This window comes from Leopardus geoffroyi, chromosome A2 (genome assembly GCF_018350155.1).
Source record: "Leopardus geoffroyi isolate Oge1 chromosome A2, O.geoffroyi_Oge1_pat1.0, whole genome shotgun sequence".
In the NCBI taxonomy this organism is placed as follows: domain Eukaryota; kingdom Metazoa; phylum Chordata; class Mammalia; order Carnivora; family Felidae; genus Leopardus; species Leopardus geoffroyi.
In genome coordinates, this window is record NC_059331.1 from 151,103,927 (window position 1) to 151,122,410 (window position 18,484).

At 54.1% G+C, this 18,484-nt stretch overlaps 2 protein-coding genes and 2 long non-coding RNA genes across 22 annotated transcripts in view; 1 reads left to right on the plus strand and 3 right to left on the minus strand.

The window, feature by feature from the left end:
* LOC123606912 overlaps nt 1-664 on the minus strand; it is a 57,051-nt gene extending 56,387 nt beyond the window's left edge. For 3 of the 7 annotated variants that reach the window (XR_006716561.1, XR_006716560.1, XR_006716558.1), the window contains exon 1: nt 278-369. This is a non-coding gene — a long non-coding RNA (uncharacterized LOC123606912). Of the gene's footprint in view, nt 1-277 lie in introns of all 7 variants that reach the window. The other 4 variants (XR_006716557.1, XR_006716562.1, XR_006716563.1 and 1 more) reach the window with 4 other exon arrangements.
* On the plus strand, nt 126-14,604 carry TMEM140 (transmembrane protein 140). 5 transcript variants are annotated; one of them, XM_045495755.1, is made up of 3 exons: nt 126-664; nt 11,103-11,197; nt 13,118-14,604. In XM_045495755.1, exons 2-3 carry the CDS (start codon nt 11,185-11,187, stop codon nt 13,708-13,710), a joined length of 606 nt encoding a protein of 201 aa, XP_045351711.1. In that variant the 5' UTR covers nt 126-664; nt 11,103-11,184; the 3' UTR covers nt 13,711-14,604. The 5 variants fall into 5 exon arrangements, 4 of the variants coding, with proteins under 4 accessions (XP_045351711.1, XP_045351713.1, XP_045351712.1 ...); XM_045495757.1 differs by lacking the exon at nt 11,103-11,197 and adding an exon at nt 12,427-12,529; XM_045495756.1 differs by lacking the exon at nt 11,103-11,197.
* Nucleotides 3,153-5,557, minus strand: LOC123606913. The gene is made up of 2 exons (XR_006716564.1): nt 5,399-5,557; nt 3,153-4,765 (listed from the first exon to the last, which is right to left on the minus strand). It is a non-coding gene; the product is annotated as an uncharacterized LOC123606913 (long non-coding RNA).
* Nucleotides 14,488-18,484, minus strand: CYREN (cell cycle regulator of NHEJ). 9 transcript variants are annotated; one of them, XM_045495747.1, is made up of 5 exons: nt 18,428-18,484; nt 17,502-17,575; nt 16,689-16,972; nt 16,358-16,433; nt 14,488-15,455 (listed from the first exon to the last, which is right to left on the minus strand). In XM_045495747.1, exons 3-5 carry the CDS (start codon nt 16,829-16,831, stop codon nt 15,198-15,200), a joined length of 477 nt encoding a protein of 158 aa, XP_045351703.1. In that variant the 5' UTR covers nt 16,832-16,972; nt 17,502-17,575; nt 18,428-18,484; the 3' UTR covers nt 14,488-15,197. The 9 variants fall into 9 exon arrangements, with proteins under 9 accessions (XP_045351703.1, XP_045351708.1, XP_045351702.1 ...); XM_045495752.1 differs by lacking the exon at nt 18,428-18,484 and adding an exon at nt 18,199-18,363 and having other exon boundaries at nt 16,689-16,845; XM_045495746.1 differs by lacking the exon at nt 18,428-18,484 and adding an exon at nt 18,199-18,363.

Below are 18,484 nucleotides of genomic sequence, written 5' to 3' on the forward strand. Positions count from 1 at the left end.
CCCCTGTGAGGACGCTAAACCCACAAGGTTTTGTGGCCAGAGAAGCACAGATTCCTGAAAAGGAGGGGACAGAGGGCCTGAGTGCTTCCCAGTGGGGGGTGGGGGTGGGGGTGGGGGGGGACCCGGGTCCGGGATCTTAGACCAGATGATCTTAAAGGCCCCTTCTGAGTAAAACTGGAGGTCGTGTTTACTCGGAGTCTAAATCACTGGGAGCTTTGAGAGTGTCCTGGGCAGTTCCCTTTCCGGAGCTGTCGTGTGAGAGCGTCAGGACCCTTACCTGGCTCCTTGGGTCAACTGGTCGGGCGGCTCGGGCGTGGGTAAAGTACGCGATCTGGTGAACAACAACAACGTTGTTTACGTTCCCTTTTTCTGAAAAGTCACGAGCCACCGGCAAGTGAGGAAATGAAAGTGAAATCAGCTGATGTGACACCAGTCGGCAGCATCAGTGCCCTGACCTTCAGCGAGCTGTTTACTTGGGCACAACTGCAAGCGCGAGCGGGTGGGAAGCCCGGGCCGGCCTTCGGCCGCCCTTCCCGTCTCCACCGGCCTCGGCTCCGTCTCCGGAGCCTGGCGTTAGGAAGCCAGCGAGAAAGGAGACTCCGCTAAACCTGACTCCCTGCCCGTCCTCTTTACGAGCGCCTGTGCGTTCTGCCTCTTCTTGCTCGTAAGTACCCACCCTGCGTGGAGCGCAGCTGGCCTGCGTCTGGGCTCAGCGTGGGCTCCGGCCTTTCGCGCTCTAGCGGGGCCACGCCGCCTGGCCGTGTCCGCACACCCGCCCCCCCCCCACCCCACCCCCAGTGACTTCGGGTGCCGCTCTGCCCTCCTTCCCTCGGCTCCCGCCACCATCATCCTGGGGGGCTGCGGCCCCCAAGATGGTGAGGGGACTGCCAGCACACCCGGTTAGAAACACACGGCAATGGGGTCGCCTGGGTGGCTCAGTCGGTTAAGTGTCCCACTTCGGCTCAGGTCATGATCTCACAGTTCCTGGGTTCCAGCCCCGGGTCGGGCTCTGTGCTGACAGCTCAGAGCCTGGAGCCTGCTTCGGATTCTGTGCCTCCTTCCCTCTCTGCCCCTCCCCTGCTTGCTCTCTCTTTCAAAAATAAATAAACACTAAAAAAAACTTAAAAAACACACACACACAGGGATAACCTGGCGACAGGGTGTTGCAAAGTCTGTGCAAATAGATGTTTATGGCCCGCGGGGCGGGTTGCTCATCAGAAATGGGCAGCCAGACAGAAGCAGGTCACTGACTCGAAGTGGCTCAACTATTACTATTCCGAGTTACAGAAACACCCTGAGTGCTTAAAACATACACCGCAAGTTGAGATTGTCAGAAAGACCCGTGTTCTTGACTCAGAATTGAACAGGGTCTAACATATTCAGAGCCTATGTTATTAGACTACAGTGCTTCTCATGCCTGCCAGTGCTGATCTTAAAATATTTTCTTAAATACGGACTGTTTCCTTAATAACTTCTGTTATACTTCACCTGTAAAATCAAAGGTTCCTTTGGGAAACACACACACACACGCACACACACACACACACACACACACACACACACACACATACACATTATGTGATTCCTTCTTTCCTTCTCGACTCCTGACAACTAATGTGCATTTCTCAGTATCTTCTTCCTACACCCCAACCCTCGCCAAGCCCCAGACCTAAGAATCTGTTCATAAGACATCCCTTTCGACTCTGCACGTAATCCCCTTTCTCAGGTTCTCGCCAGCCGACTCCTGCCTTACCCTACCTGATCATGAAGTCCGTTTGTGTTTGTTTTCTACATTTCACTTTTACATAAATGCAACACATAATTCTGGAAATGTTTTTCAGGCAAAAAGAGAACAGTTGTTCACAATGCCACCACCCAGAGACAGATGCATTAACATTTTAGAATGTTCCCTTAGTCTCCTTCCTCCAGTCATACTCTATTAGTGTGATTTTAGACTGGCTTTTCTAAAGTCTGCAGTCTCACCACTTTGGTGCATCACAGTTTAATTCCAATGGTGGACATTCAAGCTGCTTCCTGTTTTTTGCAAAATGTGGTGATGAACATTCCTGTGTATAGACCATTGATTGCATTTCTGATTGCTGCCTTGGGGTAAACCCCTAAGTGGAATTACCAGGCCAAAAAGATTGGACTATCTTTTAGTTTTAAGGGTTTCCATGCATATTGCCAAATCGCCTCCTGGAAAGTTTGCGCAAATGTTTACGGGTCACTTGGGCCACTGTCACCGTCACCGTATGACAAGGCTAGCCTTGCCATGAGCTAGGTGCCATCCAAAGTTCTTAGCCGCAGTTTTGATACGGAAACTCACAGGTTATTTGACTTGGCTTTTCTTTGCTTGTGCTACAAAGGCATAGACGTTTTTTCTCATGTTAGTTAATGAGATATAGTGATTTATATAATAAGAATATATATTTGGACTTTGTTGCCCTTGCTGGCACAGAGCTCCTAAAACCCTTGGAACACTTAGAAGTGTGAATGAATAGCGATAAAGATGTCTTCTTTATTCATTAACAAGCTCCGTCCAGCCACGTCTGGGTTTATGCTAATGAGCTGACTTTTGGAAAGTCCCTATAGACGGGGTTTGTTTGTGGGAGAAAGAGCCTTGTGATTAGAGGGTCTTGTGATTAGAGGGTCGGAACTTTTAGCCCCACCCCCCACAACCTCCAGGGAGGCAGACTGGCTGGAGATTCAGTCACCAACACCCAGGGATTCATTTCGCCAGTCGGGCCCAGGTAACTAAGCCTTGGTCAGGAGCCAGGAAGGAGGAAGGGGAGACGGCTTTGGGGACTGAACCCTTAGCCCCAGGATCTGACACTCTCTTCCTGTAGATAATGTCAGAATTGGCTTAAATAGTAGGACACCCGCTGGTGTCACGGAGAACTGCTTGGTGGAGGAAAACGCCCACACATTTGGTAGAAAGTATGACAGCTACACTTACCTACTTGGCAGTCCTTTCCTGAAATCTCTTTGTTCCTTGTCCGTTTTGACGGACGGTTAATGTTTTTCTTACTCGTTTGTATGAATATTTGACATGTTGGTAAAATTAATCATTTCATATCTGTTGCAGATGCTTTCCACACTCGTTGGCTTTTACTTTTATTAGTTTGTTTTTGTTATACGGAAATGTGTCTTTCTTTTAAATAGTTAAATCTGCACTTTTTTTTTTGTAATTTCAGTTTGCTTTTAAGCTCAAAGTGTTCCTTCTCATTCGTAATCGAATCTTGACTTGTTTTTAGATCTTTTTTTCCCTCTGTTCATGGCATTTCACTCTTGGATCCATATGACGTTCATTTTGGTATGTGAGGTGGACATGAGGACTTAAACTAGTTTTGCTTTCAGGAAGCTAATCGACGGCTTCCACACCCGTTCGTGAAAAACCTTCCAGCAAACTCTAATACTTTGGTCACGTATTAACCCCGTATGTGTGGCTTTTCTGAGACACTCCACTCTTGAGCTGTCCATCCCGGTAGCCCTGGGGGGGTACCGTTCTGGGGGCTGGGGCCCAATCTCGCCCCCGTCATCTCTAGGAATCTACCCGGGAGCTGGGTACCATGACTACTTCAGTGACTCTAGCCTGCCACAGGCCTCAAAATGGTACGCCCGAAAGTGACTTCACAAGCGTTAACAAGCGTCTGCAAATGTCATCTTCCGGCACGTGGGCCGTATGTTCTCATTAGCAACTGAGATCTTCAGAGCTGTACTTGGTGCCCCTGGGTCACGCCACCTCAGCGTTCTCAACCCTGTCAAAGGACAAAACGGAAACAATTGAGTGATGAGTTTACCCTTCCTTCATTTGAGGGAAGACAAGCTGTGGATTGGGGGAGTACAGCGCCTCCCAAGCATGGAGCAGTCTGGCAGGATTTGGGGCAAGAGCCAGTTGTGTAGAGAAGCAGCAACGTGGGAAAGAATGGGCATGATTGGCCGGGAGGTGGGGGTTTCCTTAAAAGGCAGGCAGGTCCTGTTTTGCTGGGGTGGGGGGGGGGGGGCTGGGTTTCCCCGACAGGTGTTTCACATGACTTAGGCTTAGAACTGTGACACGGGCTGGGCCACCAGGGCCGCCTCCATTTTGTGGTCCCAGTACAGGAATTCACTTTGTCAGCCCAAACCTGGACTTCAACAGACTTTGGGAGGTGAGCCCTGGGTCCCCCGCGCTTTTGTGGAGAGGTACCCTCTGTCCGCTGGGCAGAAGTCGGGTGGTGGGGGTACCAACGGCCAAGTCCCCGGGCAGAGCAGAGAGCGGCAGGAACCGCAGCCTCGGCCCCCTCCTCAGGCAGCCGGACAACCGGGAGGCAGAGGCCACAGCTGACGCCAGCAGGGTGATGAGGCAAAGACTCGTCAGAGTGACCGAAGACTGGCTTTCCGAGGTTCCCGAAACTGGCCTTGAAGGGTAGAGGGGGAGGGCCCCTAGCGTCTGCTACTCAACTTAGCTGTGATCTGCTTTCTTTGAGTTAATCTGCATGTGTTTTGAAGCCCTTTCCGAGGTGTTACAAGCTTGCCGGGGAAGAAGCCTCTCTCTCTAAAGACCTCTTGCAAAACTGAAGGTCCAAGTCTTTGGGTCTATTATTCTTTGCCTCCCCTTCTTCCAACGGTTGCGTGCCGGCCACGTCCAAGTAGGCCTCGGTGCTTGCCGAGGGCCCAGCCGGCAGGACGGGTGTGAGGTGACCCCTGGCCTCCGCGCGTCTGTCCCGGCTCACAGATCTGTCTGTGTGCTCAGCCCACTGCCGTCTGGGAGCCTAGAGCCTCGCGTCTGAGGGAAGAGGGACGCTCGGGTCGAGCGATGAAATCCACACCTCTCACCCTGGCCTACAAGGCCCCCAGGGACCTGGGTCCCCTCCCCTCAGTCACGGGGCTGCAGCCACCCCGGCCCCAGAAATCTGATCCTCTCCCAGGCCCCGGTGTTTATAACAGCTGCACTGTCTCCCTGGAGGGCTCTTGCCCAGGCCCAACTTGGGATGGCTCTGTCACATCCCTCGGGCCTCAAACAAATGTCTCCTCTGCACACAGGCCTTCCCTGACCCACTAATCTAGACTCACGGCTTCCAGCACCTTCTCTCCTTTGTTTCATCCTGTTGGTTTCCTTCCCAAATCTTTTCAAAACTTGGAACGGTCTTTTTAAAAGTACACCACTGGTGTTTGTGTCCTCAACCGGAAGGCAAGCTCAGTGAGGCCAGGTTCCTGGTTTGCCCTGAGAGCTACTGATTCCACAGGGCCTACGGCTCAAGGAACTCTCCAAGATGTGCCTTTCATGGAGTCACAAGATGAAACCCCGGCCTCCTCAGTAGAAGGGGGCTGTGAATGTCTATCGGGATTGCAGGAGAGAGCTGGGCAGGAGAACCAAGAGTGACAGCCAAAGGCTGTTCTACCTTCTGGTACTACTTACCCTCAAACTCTGCTCTGGGTCCTTAGCTTCCCATAAGCTAGCTGTGGAGTCCCGCCACTAAAAAGCAAGTGAGGAGGGGCGCCTGGGTGGCTCAGTCAGTTGGGCATCTGACTTTGGCTCAGGTCGTGATTTCACAGTTAGTAAGTTCGAGCCCCGCGTTGGGCTCCGTGCTGACGGCTCGGAGCCTGGGCCCTGTTTCCGATTCTGTGTCTCCTGCTCTCTCTGCCCCTCCCCCACTCACACTCTGTCTCTGTCTCAGAAATGAATAACATAAACATTAAAAAAAAATGTTTAAACATTAAACAAACAAAAACACCAAGTAAGGACGGGTCCAAGACGCAGGCGCGTTCTTGTGGTGAAGGATTTTTTCTCCTTCTAGATTTTTTATGTTTTGACCCTCGTTCCCAGCTGCATCATCTGTCCGCCGCCGAGGCTAACAAGCAACAAAACAAACGAACAAAGAGCTAGTTAACATTCACGGAACCGCTGAAACGGCCCACGTCCGTGGCTCGGTGTTCGTGGAGGTCTGGAGACGGATGGTTTTGACCCTGCGTGGCGGTCTCGTGGCGTGGTCGTGCTTCTGCTGGTGAAGCTGCTTTTTGTTTCCCTGGCACAGGCAAGCAAACCCAAATGTCACGCGCTGCCTACAAAGCTGCCCTCCGGCCTGGCCGTCCTCAGAGCGCGGCGCGACCCCCGGGGGCACCTCCGCACCTTTGGGACGCACCAGCGCAGGCCGGTTGTGAAAAATAAGAACCTGGGCTCATGCTTCTGCCAAAGGAAACATGACACATTTCCCTTTCTTCTTCCCTTTTTATTTCTGTCAGAGCCGCACCCACACCGCCAGCCACCCTGTCCTGCGCTGCTCGGCTCAGACCCTGTTCTGGCATTATCCGGACGCTTTCTTCCCCCCGCTTTGCTGCTCTCTCCCCCTTGATGCCGCACCCCCAGCCCCCCTCCCCTCGCTCTTCCCTCACCTCCCTTTTGTCCACAGTCAGAGCTCCAGTTGTCAGAGCGGCCCGGTGGGCCCAGCGCATCCAGCCTACGGGCGGGCGTGGAGACAGTTGCCACACCTCAGTCTCGCCACAGCCCCCGGGGACAGGCCAGCGACGGGGTCCGGACAGGGAGCAGGTGCCGGAGGCCAAGCGGGGTGCTGCTCGGGTGCTGCTCGAGCTCACAGGCCCTGAGCCAGGGCGCTCGACACCCCCCCCCCCCCCCGCAGGTTCACGCCCTTCCCCACCACCTGTGGCAGCCACATCAGCGTCCAAGGGCACAAAAGACAGCTCCCTGGGACGCAGGTCCCCTAGCGGAGCTCGGCTACTGGACGCAGGCACCGTCTGTCTCCTCTAGGGCCACACCGCGGCCGGGCTCCCTTCCCCGAGTTCCAGTTTCTTCTCCTTGACAATAATGACTGACACAGGACTTACTAGGTCACGTTCCACGTGCTGTACATAAGCTACAAGATAAATTCTATTGCAGCCATTTTACAGATGGGAATGTTAGGCGCTGGGATGTTAAGTCAATGGTAGAACTGGGATTGGAACCCAGGACACACAGCTGCAGAGTGTATGCCCAGAACACTCATTCCACATGGTCTCCACCACACGAAGAGCCAATAACGACAACAGCGTCCGCCAGGCCTCAGCGGGCACGCGCACAATTCAGTGGAGGCAGGTTCTAGATGATTACGACCCGCCTGCCTGATGGACTGTCACTGTCCACTGGCCGGGGGACCTTGGGGAAGCTCCTGACCTTTACCGAGCCTCAGTTTTACTCCTCTGGAAAATGGGGATGGCAGTCGTAAACCTGCTCCCACAGGGTTGTCGTAAGAACTTAATAAAATGGCACCTACTAAGTGCTTGGCACAGGGCCTGGCACAGAGTAAATGCCCAAAGAGCTTCTGAAATCTGTTTTTAACTATTAATAAACTCTCAATCAAACTCGATTTCTCCCTGAACGCCTTCACTGGTCAAAGAGAATTCTCAAAGCAACTTCTTCCCTCTGTTGTCCCCTAGAGCTCTCTTAAATCACGAGTGAAAAGGAAGGCCGGGAGATGAATTTACAACTAGTAACAACCTCATCAGCTCGCCGTTTTTTCTTTCAAGCTTCTGTTCTGTTCTGACAACAAAATGATACCATCAGTTTCTACCAGGCGGTCCTGGGGGCCCCGGTAGGGACCGCTCGTGGGTGTGCCCTTGACCTCCGCTGTCCCCACATCTCGTGTCCGTTGTCGGGGCTCTCGGTGTGCGGCTCTCACAGCTGTAGGCCTACGTGACGTATCTGAGAGAGAGGAGAGTCCTGTAGAGAGCTCACATTTAGAAACCGGGAAGAAGAGGGAGGGGCCAGAAGGAGGAGGACCAGGACAGGGAAGCAGATGGAAAAAATCGACACAGGGAGGGGTCTGAGCAACTCTATGTGCCGTTGCTGACGTTCATTCAGTCACCGGCGTGTCCTCTAACAGACTTTTACTGAGTGCCTCCCGTGTGGCCTGTGGTCCCGGGTGTGGGGGACGTTAACAGTGAAAGATAGGTCTTTGACAGATAAACAGACCAGCTAACCACAGACACATAAAAATGAGCAGCAGATACAAGTCCTTGCCCTCATGGAGGTTACAGTCTACTGGGGACCGGGGTCGGGGGGGGACAAGAAATGTTGAGAATGTTAGATGGCACCAGAGCTATGGGGAGAGAGCAGGAAAGGGGCACAGGCAGTGTGAGCCGTGGGGCTGGTGGAGGGGTTGTCACAGGTGGAGATGCTAACCAGGGGTGGCCTCCGTAAGAAAGGGACAGTTGAGCAGAGAGGCCCAAGGGAGGCGTGTAATAACAGAAGAGCATTCCAGGCAGAGAAAATGGCAAGCATGGAAGTCCTGACTTGCCTTAAGTTCTTGGAAAATAAGGAAGAAGCCACTGTAGCCGAAGCTGAGGGAGGGAGTGAGGGGCGAGGATAACAGGAGAGGTCCAAGAGGGGACAGTATCGAGGTGTCCTGTTCCTAAAGGAGCAGGAAGAATACCAGGTTGTCATTGATGTTGCCGTGGAAAGAGGGCACCCTGGGCAGAAGTCATCCTTGGTAGCACATTCCGGAACATATACACCCCTCCAGGTAGAACATACGATATATTCCCGGTGGAAGAACTCAGAAGTTCCAGTCTAGTCCCCACGCTCCTGGAGGGGGACTCTGAAGGGGACGTTCTTTGTGGGTACTCCGTTCCCCTCCGCGGGGCTCACTCTGAGAGTTCACCAAACACTTAATGAGCGAAGTAGAATTTCCACGGGTGGTGAGTGAGCAGTTGCCTGGCATGAGAGACAGTTGCAGGGGGGGCTGTATATATATATATATACATATATATATATATATATATACACACACACACACACACACACACATATTGTGTATATATATATATATATATATATACAATATATGTGTATATAACATATACAATATATACATATATTGTGTGTGTATATATATATATATATATATATATATATATATATATACAATCACGTGGACGGGTATTCTCGCAGATCACAGACAGGTGCCAAGTATACTCGGGAGATGGAGACCGGAGCTACAAACCTGCCTCCGGGAAAGGGAACGAAGGCACTAGGACAGTTCGTAAAGTTCCTTTTGATTCTGTGACTCAGGAGAGCCATGGCACTTGAGGCGTCTTGAGAAGCAAGTGCCAACGGTAAGGGACGGTGATTCACACACATCGCCACAGCGTTGTGTCCAGTCTTAACAAAGTAATGTCCTAAAGTACGGGCAGCCACGAAAAACATCGTGCAGGAAACACTTCTCGTGACATAGGGACACGCTCACGCCGTAATGATGTTGACAAAGCGGGATGCACACATATATATTCGCATGAGCCTGACCGCGTAAAACAACATGACAGAAGGAAATGCATTGAGAGTGGTGGTTTCTACAACCCAAAGTTACAGATGAGTTTTGGTCATTCACATATTTTTCCACTTTTCTACAATCATCACGTGTGGCTGTCTTATAAACAGGAAAAAGTTCAGCTAAAAATGGCAGCAGTGACGCAGCAGCCTGCTGGTTCACCCTCTGAAGGAGGCAAGGCTCGTCACGAAAGGGAATTCAAAAGCTCGTGGTGGCGAGAACGAGATTATGTGGATTGTCAAAAGCCACGAAAGCCAGGGTGGGCTCTTAGGACAACAGAGAAGAGCGCCATGGGGTTTTCCAACGGAACGTCCAGAGGCATCCTCTACGAAATGTTTAGACGAAGAAGCGGCGACCAGCCTCCCTGAGGTCCTGAAGTCTGTCCGGATGTCTGACGGGACACGGGGAGCAGCCAGCCCAGCGCCGTGCTGAGTGTGTCTGACACACGAAACACGCCCCTCGCCTCAGGAAGCCTGCTGGCTTGTCAGGACACGCACACAAGATGTACACGCGCAATAACTGAGGGGTACCACAGGGCTTGGCTTTACTTTTTCTTTAATTTTCTTTCTTTCCTTCCTTCCATCTTTCATTCTCTCTCTCTCTCCCCCCTCTTCCTTTCTTCTTTCTTAACAAGAATTTCCTTCTGTGTGTCAGGCACCGTTCAGAAGATAAGATGGACGGCCAAGTGGATAAAGGGGGCAGGGATCAGTAGGATTTGGAGGCAGGGGGCAGGGCAAGACCTCAGGAGTTTCAGGGAGACTGAGAGAGAGGGCAGAAGGGGTTGGGGGCCGCCTGAGCACAGCCAGAGTGGAGGGCACCGGGAGCAGGCGCCCCCTACGGAGAATTAAGTACAAGTTCAAAGTTGCCCAGTGGCGCTGAGCCCCAAGCTCCAGGCGGTGGAGCTGAACTCTGTGCCTATAAAGACCGGGGAGAAGAAGGGGAACCAGGGGCGACCACTTTCCCCATATTTGTGCTCCTGGGCTTCCCAGGTCCGGTTCTCTTTTGTTTCACTCTCTACTGAAACCCTCCCAAAGGGCAGTTGAGAGAAAGGCAGGAAGTCAAAAACAAAGGCCGGTCACCTGGGAGCCACAGCCAGAGTTGGCTGATACGATGTCCTCAGGCCGCCACGCCTTTTGAACCTGGCTCTGTCTTCAAGTCAAAAATGCTTAAAAATAGCGATTTTTTTGAACCCAAGTATAACAGGCCTGAAACAGGGGCAAGAAGAGGGAACATCCACGTAAGGCCACCCGCACTCCCAACCAACGGAGGCAAGTCAAAGCTCATCTGCTACGGCACACGTGCACAAATCGGGGTTCCAGCCCTGGAAATCCATCCCGCACCCTGAAACACCTAAACCCACTAAAAACGTAGATACAGGTTTCTACAAGCATTTGTGAAATACGAAAACCGTACAGAACACCTACTGCTGGGGATGTTCCCGCACCGCGGGCTGGGCCAGCTAGAACTTCGGCTATGCTACTCTCACAACGCATGGACCAAAGACACCTTTCCACACCTGCTAAGCCTTGCTGTTGCAAGGGGGGTACGGGAGGTCCCAGGGCCTCCACGGGATGGCCCTTCTCTGCCACCTCGGTGCTTCCTGGCCGAGCTCCCCTGAAGAAGAAGCCAGGGGCAGAGGCCCTTGGTGGACGGTGGCGACAGGAGTTCAAAACCTCACTGCAGGCACAGGTGTATGTTTCTGTTCTGACGGGCACCGGCCTCCCCGCAAGGTGCTGTCCCGGCTCTCGGTCAAAGGAGTTGCTTGCTGACAAATCTTTATTCTCATTGTCTGCACTGACTCAGGTCTTCTGAAGGGAGCCACCTGCTATAGAGTGAATCGCTGTGTCCTTCAAATTTCGTACGTTGAAACCTAACCTCCAAGGTGATGACAGTAGGAGGTGAGGCCTTTGGGAGGTGATGAGGTTGAGAGCAGAGCCCTCATGAATGAAATCAGTGCCCTTGTGAAAGAGGTCCCAGAGAAAAATAAAGGTGCCCCAGACAGCTTCCTGTCCCTTCCACCATGTGAGGACACTGGGGAAGGATGTCCCTCTACGAACCAAGAAGGGGGCACACCAGACACCAAATCAGCCAGTCCCTTGATCTTGGACTTCTCAGCCCCCGCCCCCCGAGCTGGGGGAAATAAAAGTCTGTGGTTTATAAGCTGCCCAGTCTGTGGTAGTTGGTGCAGCACCCTCTCCCTCAGCGGGGCCCATCTCCTCTTCCCTCACACTTGTTCTCTTTCTCCCTCGGGGCACTTCCTGTTCTAGCAGAACAGAGATGGGATGTGGTGGGACGCACCTTCCTTCCAGCCGGCGGAGGGAACGAGGGAGCGGCTGCTCCTCTCACGGGCTCCCTTCAGAAGCCGCCCCCCAGGGCTGGACACGTCCCCTGAGCCTCTCCCCGGGGCCACCGCTAGCTGGCTGCAGGAAACCACCTGGCGCCCCAGGCTGGGTGCACTGACAGGATGGCCCTCCGTCCTTTGTCCCCAGCACCTGGTGTCTTGGAAGGCTAGCGGCACTTTGGCATGCAAATGGCTATTTTGTTCGGTAGTGGAAACTTTACAAATACAAAAGTATCGCAGGCAGACTACTGTGGTAGAAGAGCAATTTGGAGAAGTCCTTCTGATTAAAATCATAGTGAAAAGACTGTTCAAATACGATGAGGACGGTGTACGCTATTTTACGGGGACTACAATTAAGTTTTCTGCGGATCAATTTGGCAATATGCAATAAGATCACTCAAAAGTATTTCTACCTTTGGCTCCACTTTAGATATCTAGCTGAAGGAAAAATCAGATTCCAACCAAGAATCATACAAACATCTTCCTTATCTGTCACTTATAATGGTAAAAATGGAAACAAGCTGTCTAATGGCGTGATGGATATCACACAGCCATTAAACATGTTTTTGCAGACTATGTAACAGCTTTGAAAAATGTGCATAATATTCAGCGAGAAAATCATTGTGGTCAACAGTGTGACTATTTAAAAACACATCAGCGCATAGGAAAAAAATATTGGTAAGAAATTAGTGGTTCTACGTACGTGGTGGGATAAGAGGTTATTTTTTATGTATTTTTTTTCTTTTACGTATTATTTTCCAAGATTTCTATGATTCCTGTTCTCAGGAAAAAAATCAGAGACACTTAAAAGGTAGCGAGTGCTACTGTGTGATTTCATGAGCAGGTGGCCCCTTGCCTTCACCAAGTAATGACTCCCAGAGCAGGGCAGGTAAGCTCCCGGAGAAGTCTAGCAGACCTCGTCCCCCCACCCCCAGCTTGTGTTAGAACACAGGGCTTCTAGAACACACCAGTGCCCCACCCCAACCTGGAAGTTCTGATGTGCCGGGTCTGTGGCCCATTGACAGTAGTTCCCACAGCGCCCCCTGGGGGGGCCCCTGTGCCTCTAACGCCTTCCTCCTCCTTCAGGCCCCCAGGGACAGCGAGCCTCCTCCCTCACCCCAGACAAACCCACCCTCGAAAGGATCTGAGAAACTCCCTCACAAACATTTCCAGGGGCTTGTGGTGTTTAAAGGGCAGCAAAGCCTTTGTTCAAAGGGCATCCATCATTGTCACCGCTTTCCGGCACGCAGCGGCAGCCGGGGGGGGGGGGGAGCCCCTCCTCCTGAATGAGGCCGGAGAGGGGGCTCGCGGTGACTTACCAAGTGCATCCCGCCTGCAGGCTCCCTCTGACTTCTTGTTCCCGCTGGGGTTGGAGGGAAGGCTGCCACAGGTGTTTATGGGATTCCAGAAGGGAGAAGGCGAGCTTGTGAGGAAACCGGGAGGGAGGCCGGACATTCACGGGTGTGACTTCCCTCAGGTGCCCCGGAAGGCAGCCCTGCAAAAGGGCAGGAGACGATGACCGTCCTAAGGCCAAGGCGGGGCAAGCAGCTGCTGTTCCTGGGCATCATGACAGTCACGGTGGCGGTCATCTTCCTGCTGTTCTATGCTCTCCTCTGGAAGGCCGGCAACCTCGTGGACTCGCCCAACCTCAGAATCGGCTTCTACAACTTCTGCCTGTGGAACGAGGGCACCGGCTCCCTCCAGTGCCACCAGTTCCCTGAGCTGGAGGCCCTGGGGGTGCCGCGGGTCGGCCTGGCCCTGGCCAGGCTCGGTGTGTACGGGGCCCTGGTCTTCACTCTCTTTGTCCCCCTGCCCCTCTTCCTGGCCTGGTGCAACAGTAACGAGGCAGAGTGGCGGCTGGCGGGGTGCTTCCTGGCGACGTCCTCCATGCTGCTGGCCAGCGGCCTGGGCCTCTTCCTCACCTACATGTGGAAGTGGATCCGGCTCTCCCTCCTGGAGCCTGGGTTTCTGGCTCTGGGCACTGCCCAGGCCTTACTCCTCCTCTTGCTTATGGCCACGTGTGTGTTCCCTCAGAGAGCAGAGGACAAGGTCAAGCTTGACAGCTGCTAGTTCTGTCGAGAGGCTCACGATGGCAAGAGTTCAGTTTGAACTATGCTCAGAGAAGGTGCCAGAAAACTCACGGGCTGGCATGTCTTCTCAGCCTGTTTCATAGCAAGTGCCGGCCTCAAGCTCTGGCAGACGGGACCCACCGCGGAGGAGGTGGGGGTACCCAGTGCCGAGAAGGCCAAGGGCGCAGCAGTGGCAGCCGCGGTACCTGCGGCTTGTTAGCGTGGGGCCGTCCATCCTTTGGGACTTCCGAGGTTCCCAAGGACACACCACAAAAAGCTCATTGTCACGAGAACTCCTTTAACTGACATAAGGATTCTCATCACGAGGCCTGATTTCTAGGATAATTAGCCACATGTCACACTGGAACCGAGTGAAGGTTCATGGCAACAAAGGGGGGACGTTATGAGAGAGTGCACCTCAGCCTCTCTGGGGCCCTGGTTAGCAGGCTCCCCCTCCCCACGGTGGGTGTGAAGTGATGAGCCCGTCTCCCAAAGGCCCACGAGTGATCCCTGAGGGAGTCACTAAAGACAGAACACGTGGGCACAAAGACAAGCCTTGGTGGCTTTGAAGGTTCTCCTGAAAAGTCTCCCAGACCTGAAGCCAGACAGAGCAGGGGCGTCAGCTGGCAAATCGTTCCCAGCATGTGACCTGGGAGTTGGGAACACAAAACGCCGAATCCCTGGGCAGGAGGAAGGTGAAAAGAACTGAGGGGTTCCATACAGATGTCGAGGCCTTCACTTCTCCACCCAGAATTGGAAAGGACATAAACACAGCTCACACACTGGGGAACTGTTTGTATTTTTCAGCACCTGTATATTGGAAAACCTATACAGCAAATGACTGCCTCATTCTGTGCCTGTCAAAAACCACACTGAATAGAGTCAGAAACACGGACTCCGGTGTGATCTGGTCTTTAGGGTCTTCGCAGGGCTCCTTTACAACTGCCCAGGGACTGAGGCTGAGCCTCCAAGTGGCAGGACGGTGGCTGCCTGGGGGAGGGGGGCTTCCGATCTGCCCACAGAGTTTCAAGATCTCACACAGAGCAGAGCACTGTGGGCGGGGCACCTGCCTGGCGTGGGGGGGGGGGGGGACGACTGTGTTCAGAACAGCCGTCCTCCTTAGGGAGAGAAGATCAGGGGGACCAGACGGTGGGGATTCCAGTGCACTTAGCAGCAATGCCTCTTTTTTGTTGAAAATTATTAAGTTGGCTCTTCGGTTCCAATAAGTTTGGCCACCATGTCCCCACCTTCCCTGGACCTGGAAGGCCAATAAAACCACGGCCTCCGAGTGGAGAAGGCACAGAGCGCAGGGAGAAATTCTGACGGAAGCGCATTTGGATTCCTCACTTGCACACACTCAACAGGGCAGCTCCCCAAGGAGGTGACTGCCTGCCAGGGAGGAGCGGGAGCGGCTGGCGGGCCCCGGGAGGGAGGGGAGGCCGGCTTCCTCCAGCGCTCTGGGTAGAAAGTCCTGGGAAGCCTGTCCGTTCAGCTGAAAAATATCTCCCTGACGTATTTTAACATGTCCTCGTCCTCCTCGGGGCTTCTGCTGCGGGCAGAGTCAGACCCCGCGGGCCCCCGAGGGCTGTGGCCTGGAGGAAGGGCGTCTTTCTCATTGTCCTCGTCCTCACTTCTCCTCCCAGGAGAGCTCGGTGACGGTGACAAAGCGGAGTGGGCCCGGGACAGCTCCGGCTTATCAGCGCCAGCTGGAGTCGGTGGCTCCAAGGGCTGTTCCTGTTTCCGGGCCTGCCGGGTAGGAGAAATGAGGGGCAAAACAGACATCGTGCTATTTCCCGAATGAAATAACCGCCGGCGACGCAGAACACATGCGGAAGCCACTGTGAAGCGTGTGACCGGCTTGAGCACCGCCCCAAATCAGAGCCTCCCCCTCTCCACCCCCCCTCCCCCGGCCACCCCTCACAGCTCCGGAAGAAGTCAAGACCCCCTTGGGAGAGAGGCAGGCAGGGGCCTGAGGAATGGCAGAGTGGAAAAGAAAAGTAGGAAAAGCGTATCTGGAAAGGTGGGGGTGACAGAACGTAAGGACCACGGGTACAAAACTTGAGTGTGGGCCTACGTTCTGTCACTTATCGGCTGTGTAACTATGGGAAAGTCCCTGGGTGTTAATATCTTCATCTGTAAAATGGGGACAGTAATACCTGCAATCACTATCACCGGGTTATTGCAAGGATTAAATGAGGCAACAACCTAGGAAAGCACCTGGTCAACTAGAAAGTACTCCACAACACTAAGGTGGCAGTTACTATTCGCTTCAAAAGCCAGGAGACTTGGGTGGCATTCGGCTGAGACGTCACCTCACCCACCTGAGACCCTTCAGAGGACGTAAGCAGTGAAAAACTTCCGTCCCCTCCACATACCACACACAGTCACCCAGAGAGAGCTGCTCTCCCACCCACGACCACTCCCTCCCCAGGTGTCCAGCCCCAAACATTCAGTGACACCGCACATGGGGAGAGGCCAAGGGGAGCACGAGGAGCGCTAGACAAGGGACAGCTGGACGAAGGGGGATGACAGATGACAGGGCTCCCCAAGGCCGACTGAGAATGCAGGGCGTCTCCTTTATTGCCATTAACCAAGGGCCCAGTCCGGTTTCTGGTCGTGAGAGTAAGAAGAGACACAGTGGACTTTACCTCAATCAGTATCCCCAGGGCGACATCCACCATTTCGGCCTCACTCATGCAGTACACAGTCCTCGTGGCAGGAAGTCTGAAAGGAAGGCCTGATGCTACAGATGGGGACAGACGGGTCTCGGGTCTCAGGTCTCACGAGGGGGGCAGAAAATGAGGGCAAGAGTCCCATTCCTGGGCCTCCCGATTTGCCACGCGCACCTCTGTGGGGCTGAAACCACCCCCCCACTTCACCGTTCTGCCCGCACGGCAAGACTCAGCGCCAGCAACTGTAACGCCTCCAAACCCTCCCTCCCTCCTCATTCCCCAGGACCCCGACCAGAAGTTGTCCCACCTTGCGGCGGCGGCAGCCCTTGGCATTGCTGCTGATGTCCTCGCTTTCGGGGTCTTCACGGGCACCTTTCTCTTCTCGGCCACCTGGGCTGTCATCCATGTGGGAAGGACCCTCTTTTTATCCCCAGATTTGAAGGTTTCCATCTCTCTTTTCTCTCATGAAGGAAGACGAGTCAGGGCCCCGGCTTAATGACCTGCTTTTCTAATTCAGGACGGGGAAGCCCACTCTCATCCGACCGGGACCTTTAGGTCTGTTTGTCCTGCATGGGAGTCACGCTTGAAGTCCTACAAAGAACAAAGTCCAGTGAGCTCTAATAAGCTGGAATACTTCCAGTCACCAGCTGAAATTACTGGTCAGGACAGGCCAGAGGTGGACAGCAGGCCCCAGGAGACTAAGATGGCCCATTCCCCTTCTCCCTGCCATCCAAGATGCTCGCTGTCCCCAGGGTGCCTAGCCTACCCTGAAAATCTCTCTCATGATCTCTCCCTCATCTCCCCAACTCCAGACTTCTCATTTCCTCTACCTTAGTGTGGTTACAGACAACTCCAAGACCATTTTGAGTCCCCGCAAGGTTTAAATGGCCAACACTCCCTCCCTTAATCCAAAAATACTTCTGGGTGGCCAGATTTTAGCCAGCAGTAGGGATTAGGAACCACAACAGGACCTGATCCAGGAAGGAGGTAATCCAGAAGGCGTCCTGACAGCCTGTCTCATCTAACCTGGTCTCTCTTCTCCCCACCCCCACTTACCACCGCCACAGCCCCTCCCCCTACAGCTCAGTCCCCACCCAGGGACTCGGGGTGCAAGTCTCACCCTTCCACTTGGCAGTCCACTCTGAAAGCAGTCCAGCTCCGCCTAGGGAGGCTCTTACTGGAGCAGAGGTTTGCCTAGAAAAGGGTCAACCATGAATAAGCGATCCCTCTCTGAATCACAGTCATTTATTGCTCATCTTAGAAGACTGTTTACAACTTAAGAAAAAAAAAAAATGAGCATGACGTCATCCTAACCTGTCCGGCCAGAGGGCAGAGCTTGGCCAGTGTACCTGGTTGCTGTCAAAATTCAGGCAGTGATGACAGCCGACTGTTCCCACAACTACCCGAGCCCTGCTAACCGCCAGGCGCAGACACAGCCCCGCAGTCAGGCACACCGACATTTATTCCACCCGCAGGCAGATATTATCAAGCCCATTTTTACAAACGAGGAACTGACAGCAATGTGCCCAAGGTTCCAAAAAAAAAAAAACAAAAAAAAAAAAAAAAACGGAATGGCCAGCCAGGCCTCGCAGCCGGGTGCTGCAGACCGAACCCTGTACCTAAGGGCCGCCGCGCTACCGGGGCTCCGAGAAGCGCAGAGGCCGGGCGCGGGGAGCCCGCGAAGCCGGGCAGAGCCCGCGCTACCTGGGTGAAACCCGGCCCCGCCGGCTCGTGACGTGCCCGGCGCTCCCCAAGCAAGGCCCGCCCCGCTCTCGGGGACCCTGCGCCACCGGGGCCGCGGCGAGACGCGTGCCAACCTGCGGGGGACGAGGGCGGAGCGGAAGCACGCGGGCAGCCACGTGAGGCCTCGCCGGCCCCGGGAACGGCCGTGACCGCCTCCTCCGGGCCCGCAGGCTCGAGACCCCGTCACTCGGGATACGGCGGGGCGGAGCCGAGTCCCGGACCACGCGCCCCTCCGGCTCGGCTTCCGGGGCGGGCCCGAGAGGCGGCGCGGGGCGGCTGCGCGGATCCACACCCCACCCACACCTGGCAGGCCGGAGGGACACGGCTCGGCCCCGCGCGCACCTCCTCCGCCCCGCGCGG

Bases quoted from the DNA above. Each gene is read 5' to 3' on its own strand.
- CYREN (XM_045495745.1), bottom strand. From the start codon at position 17,841: ATGTCGGTGTGCCTGACTGCGGGGCTGTGTCTGCGCCTGGCGGTTAGC. The intron at 17,576-17,695 runs GTTAGGATGACG...ACCCTTTTCTAG, and splicing joins TCTGCCCTCTGGCCGGACAG to GCAAACCTCTGCTCCAGTAA. The intron at 16,434-16,688 runs GTGGGACAACTT...CCTTCCTTTCAG, and splicing joins AGGGCTGCCGCCGCCGCAAG to ACTTCCTGCCACGAGGACTG.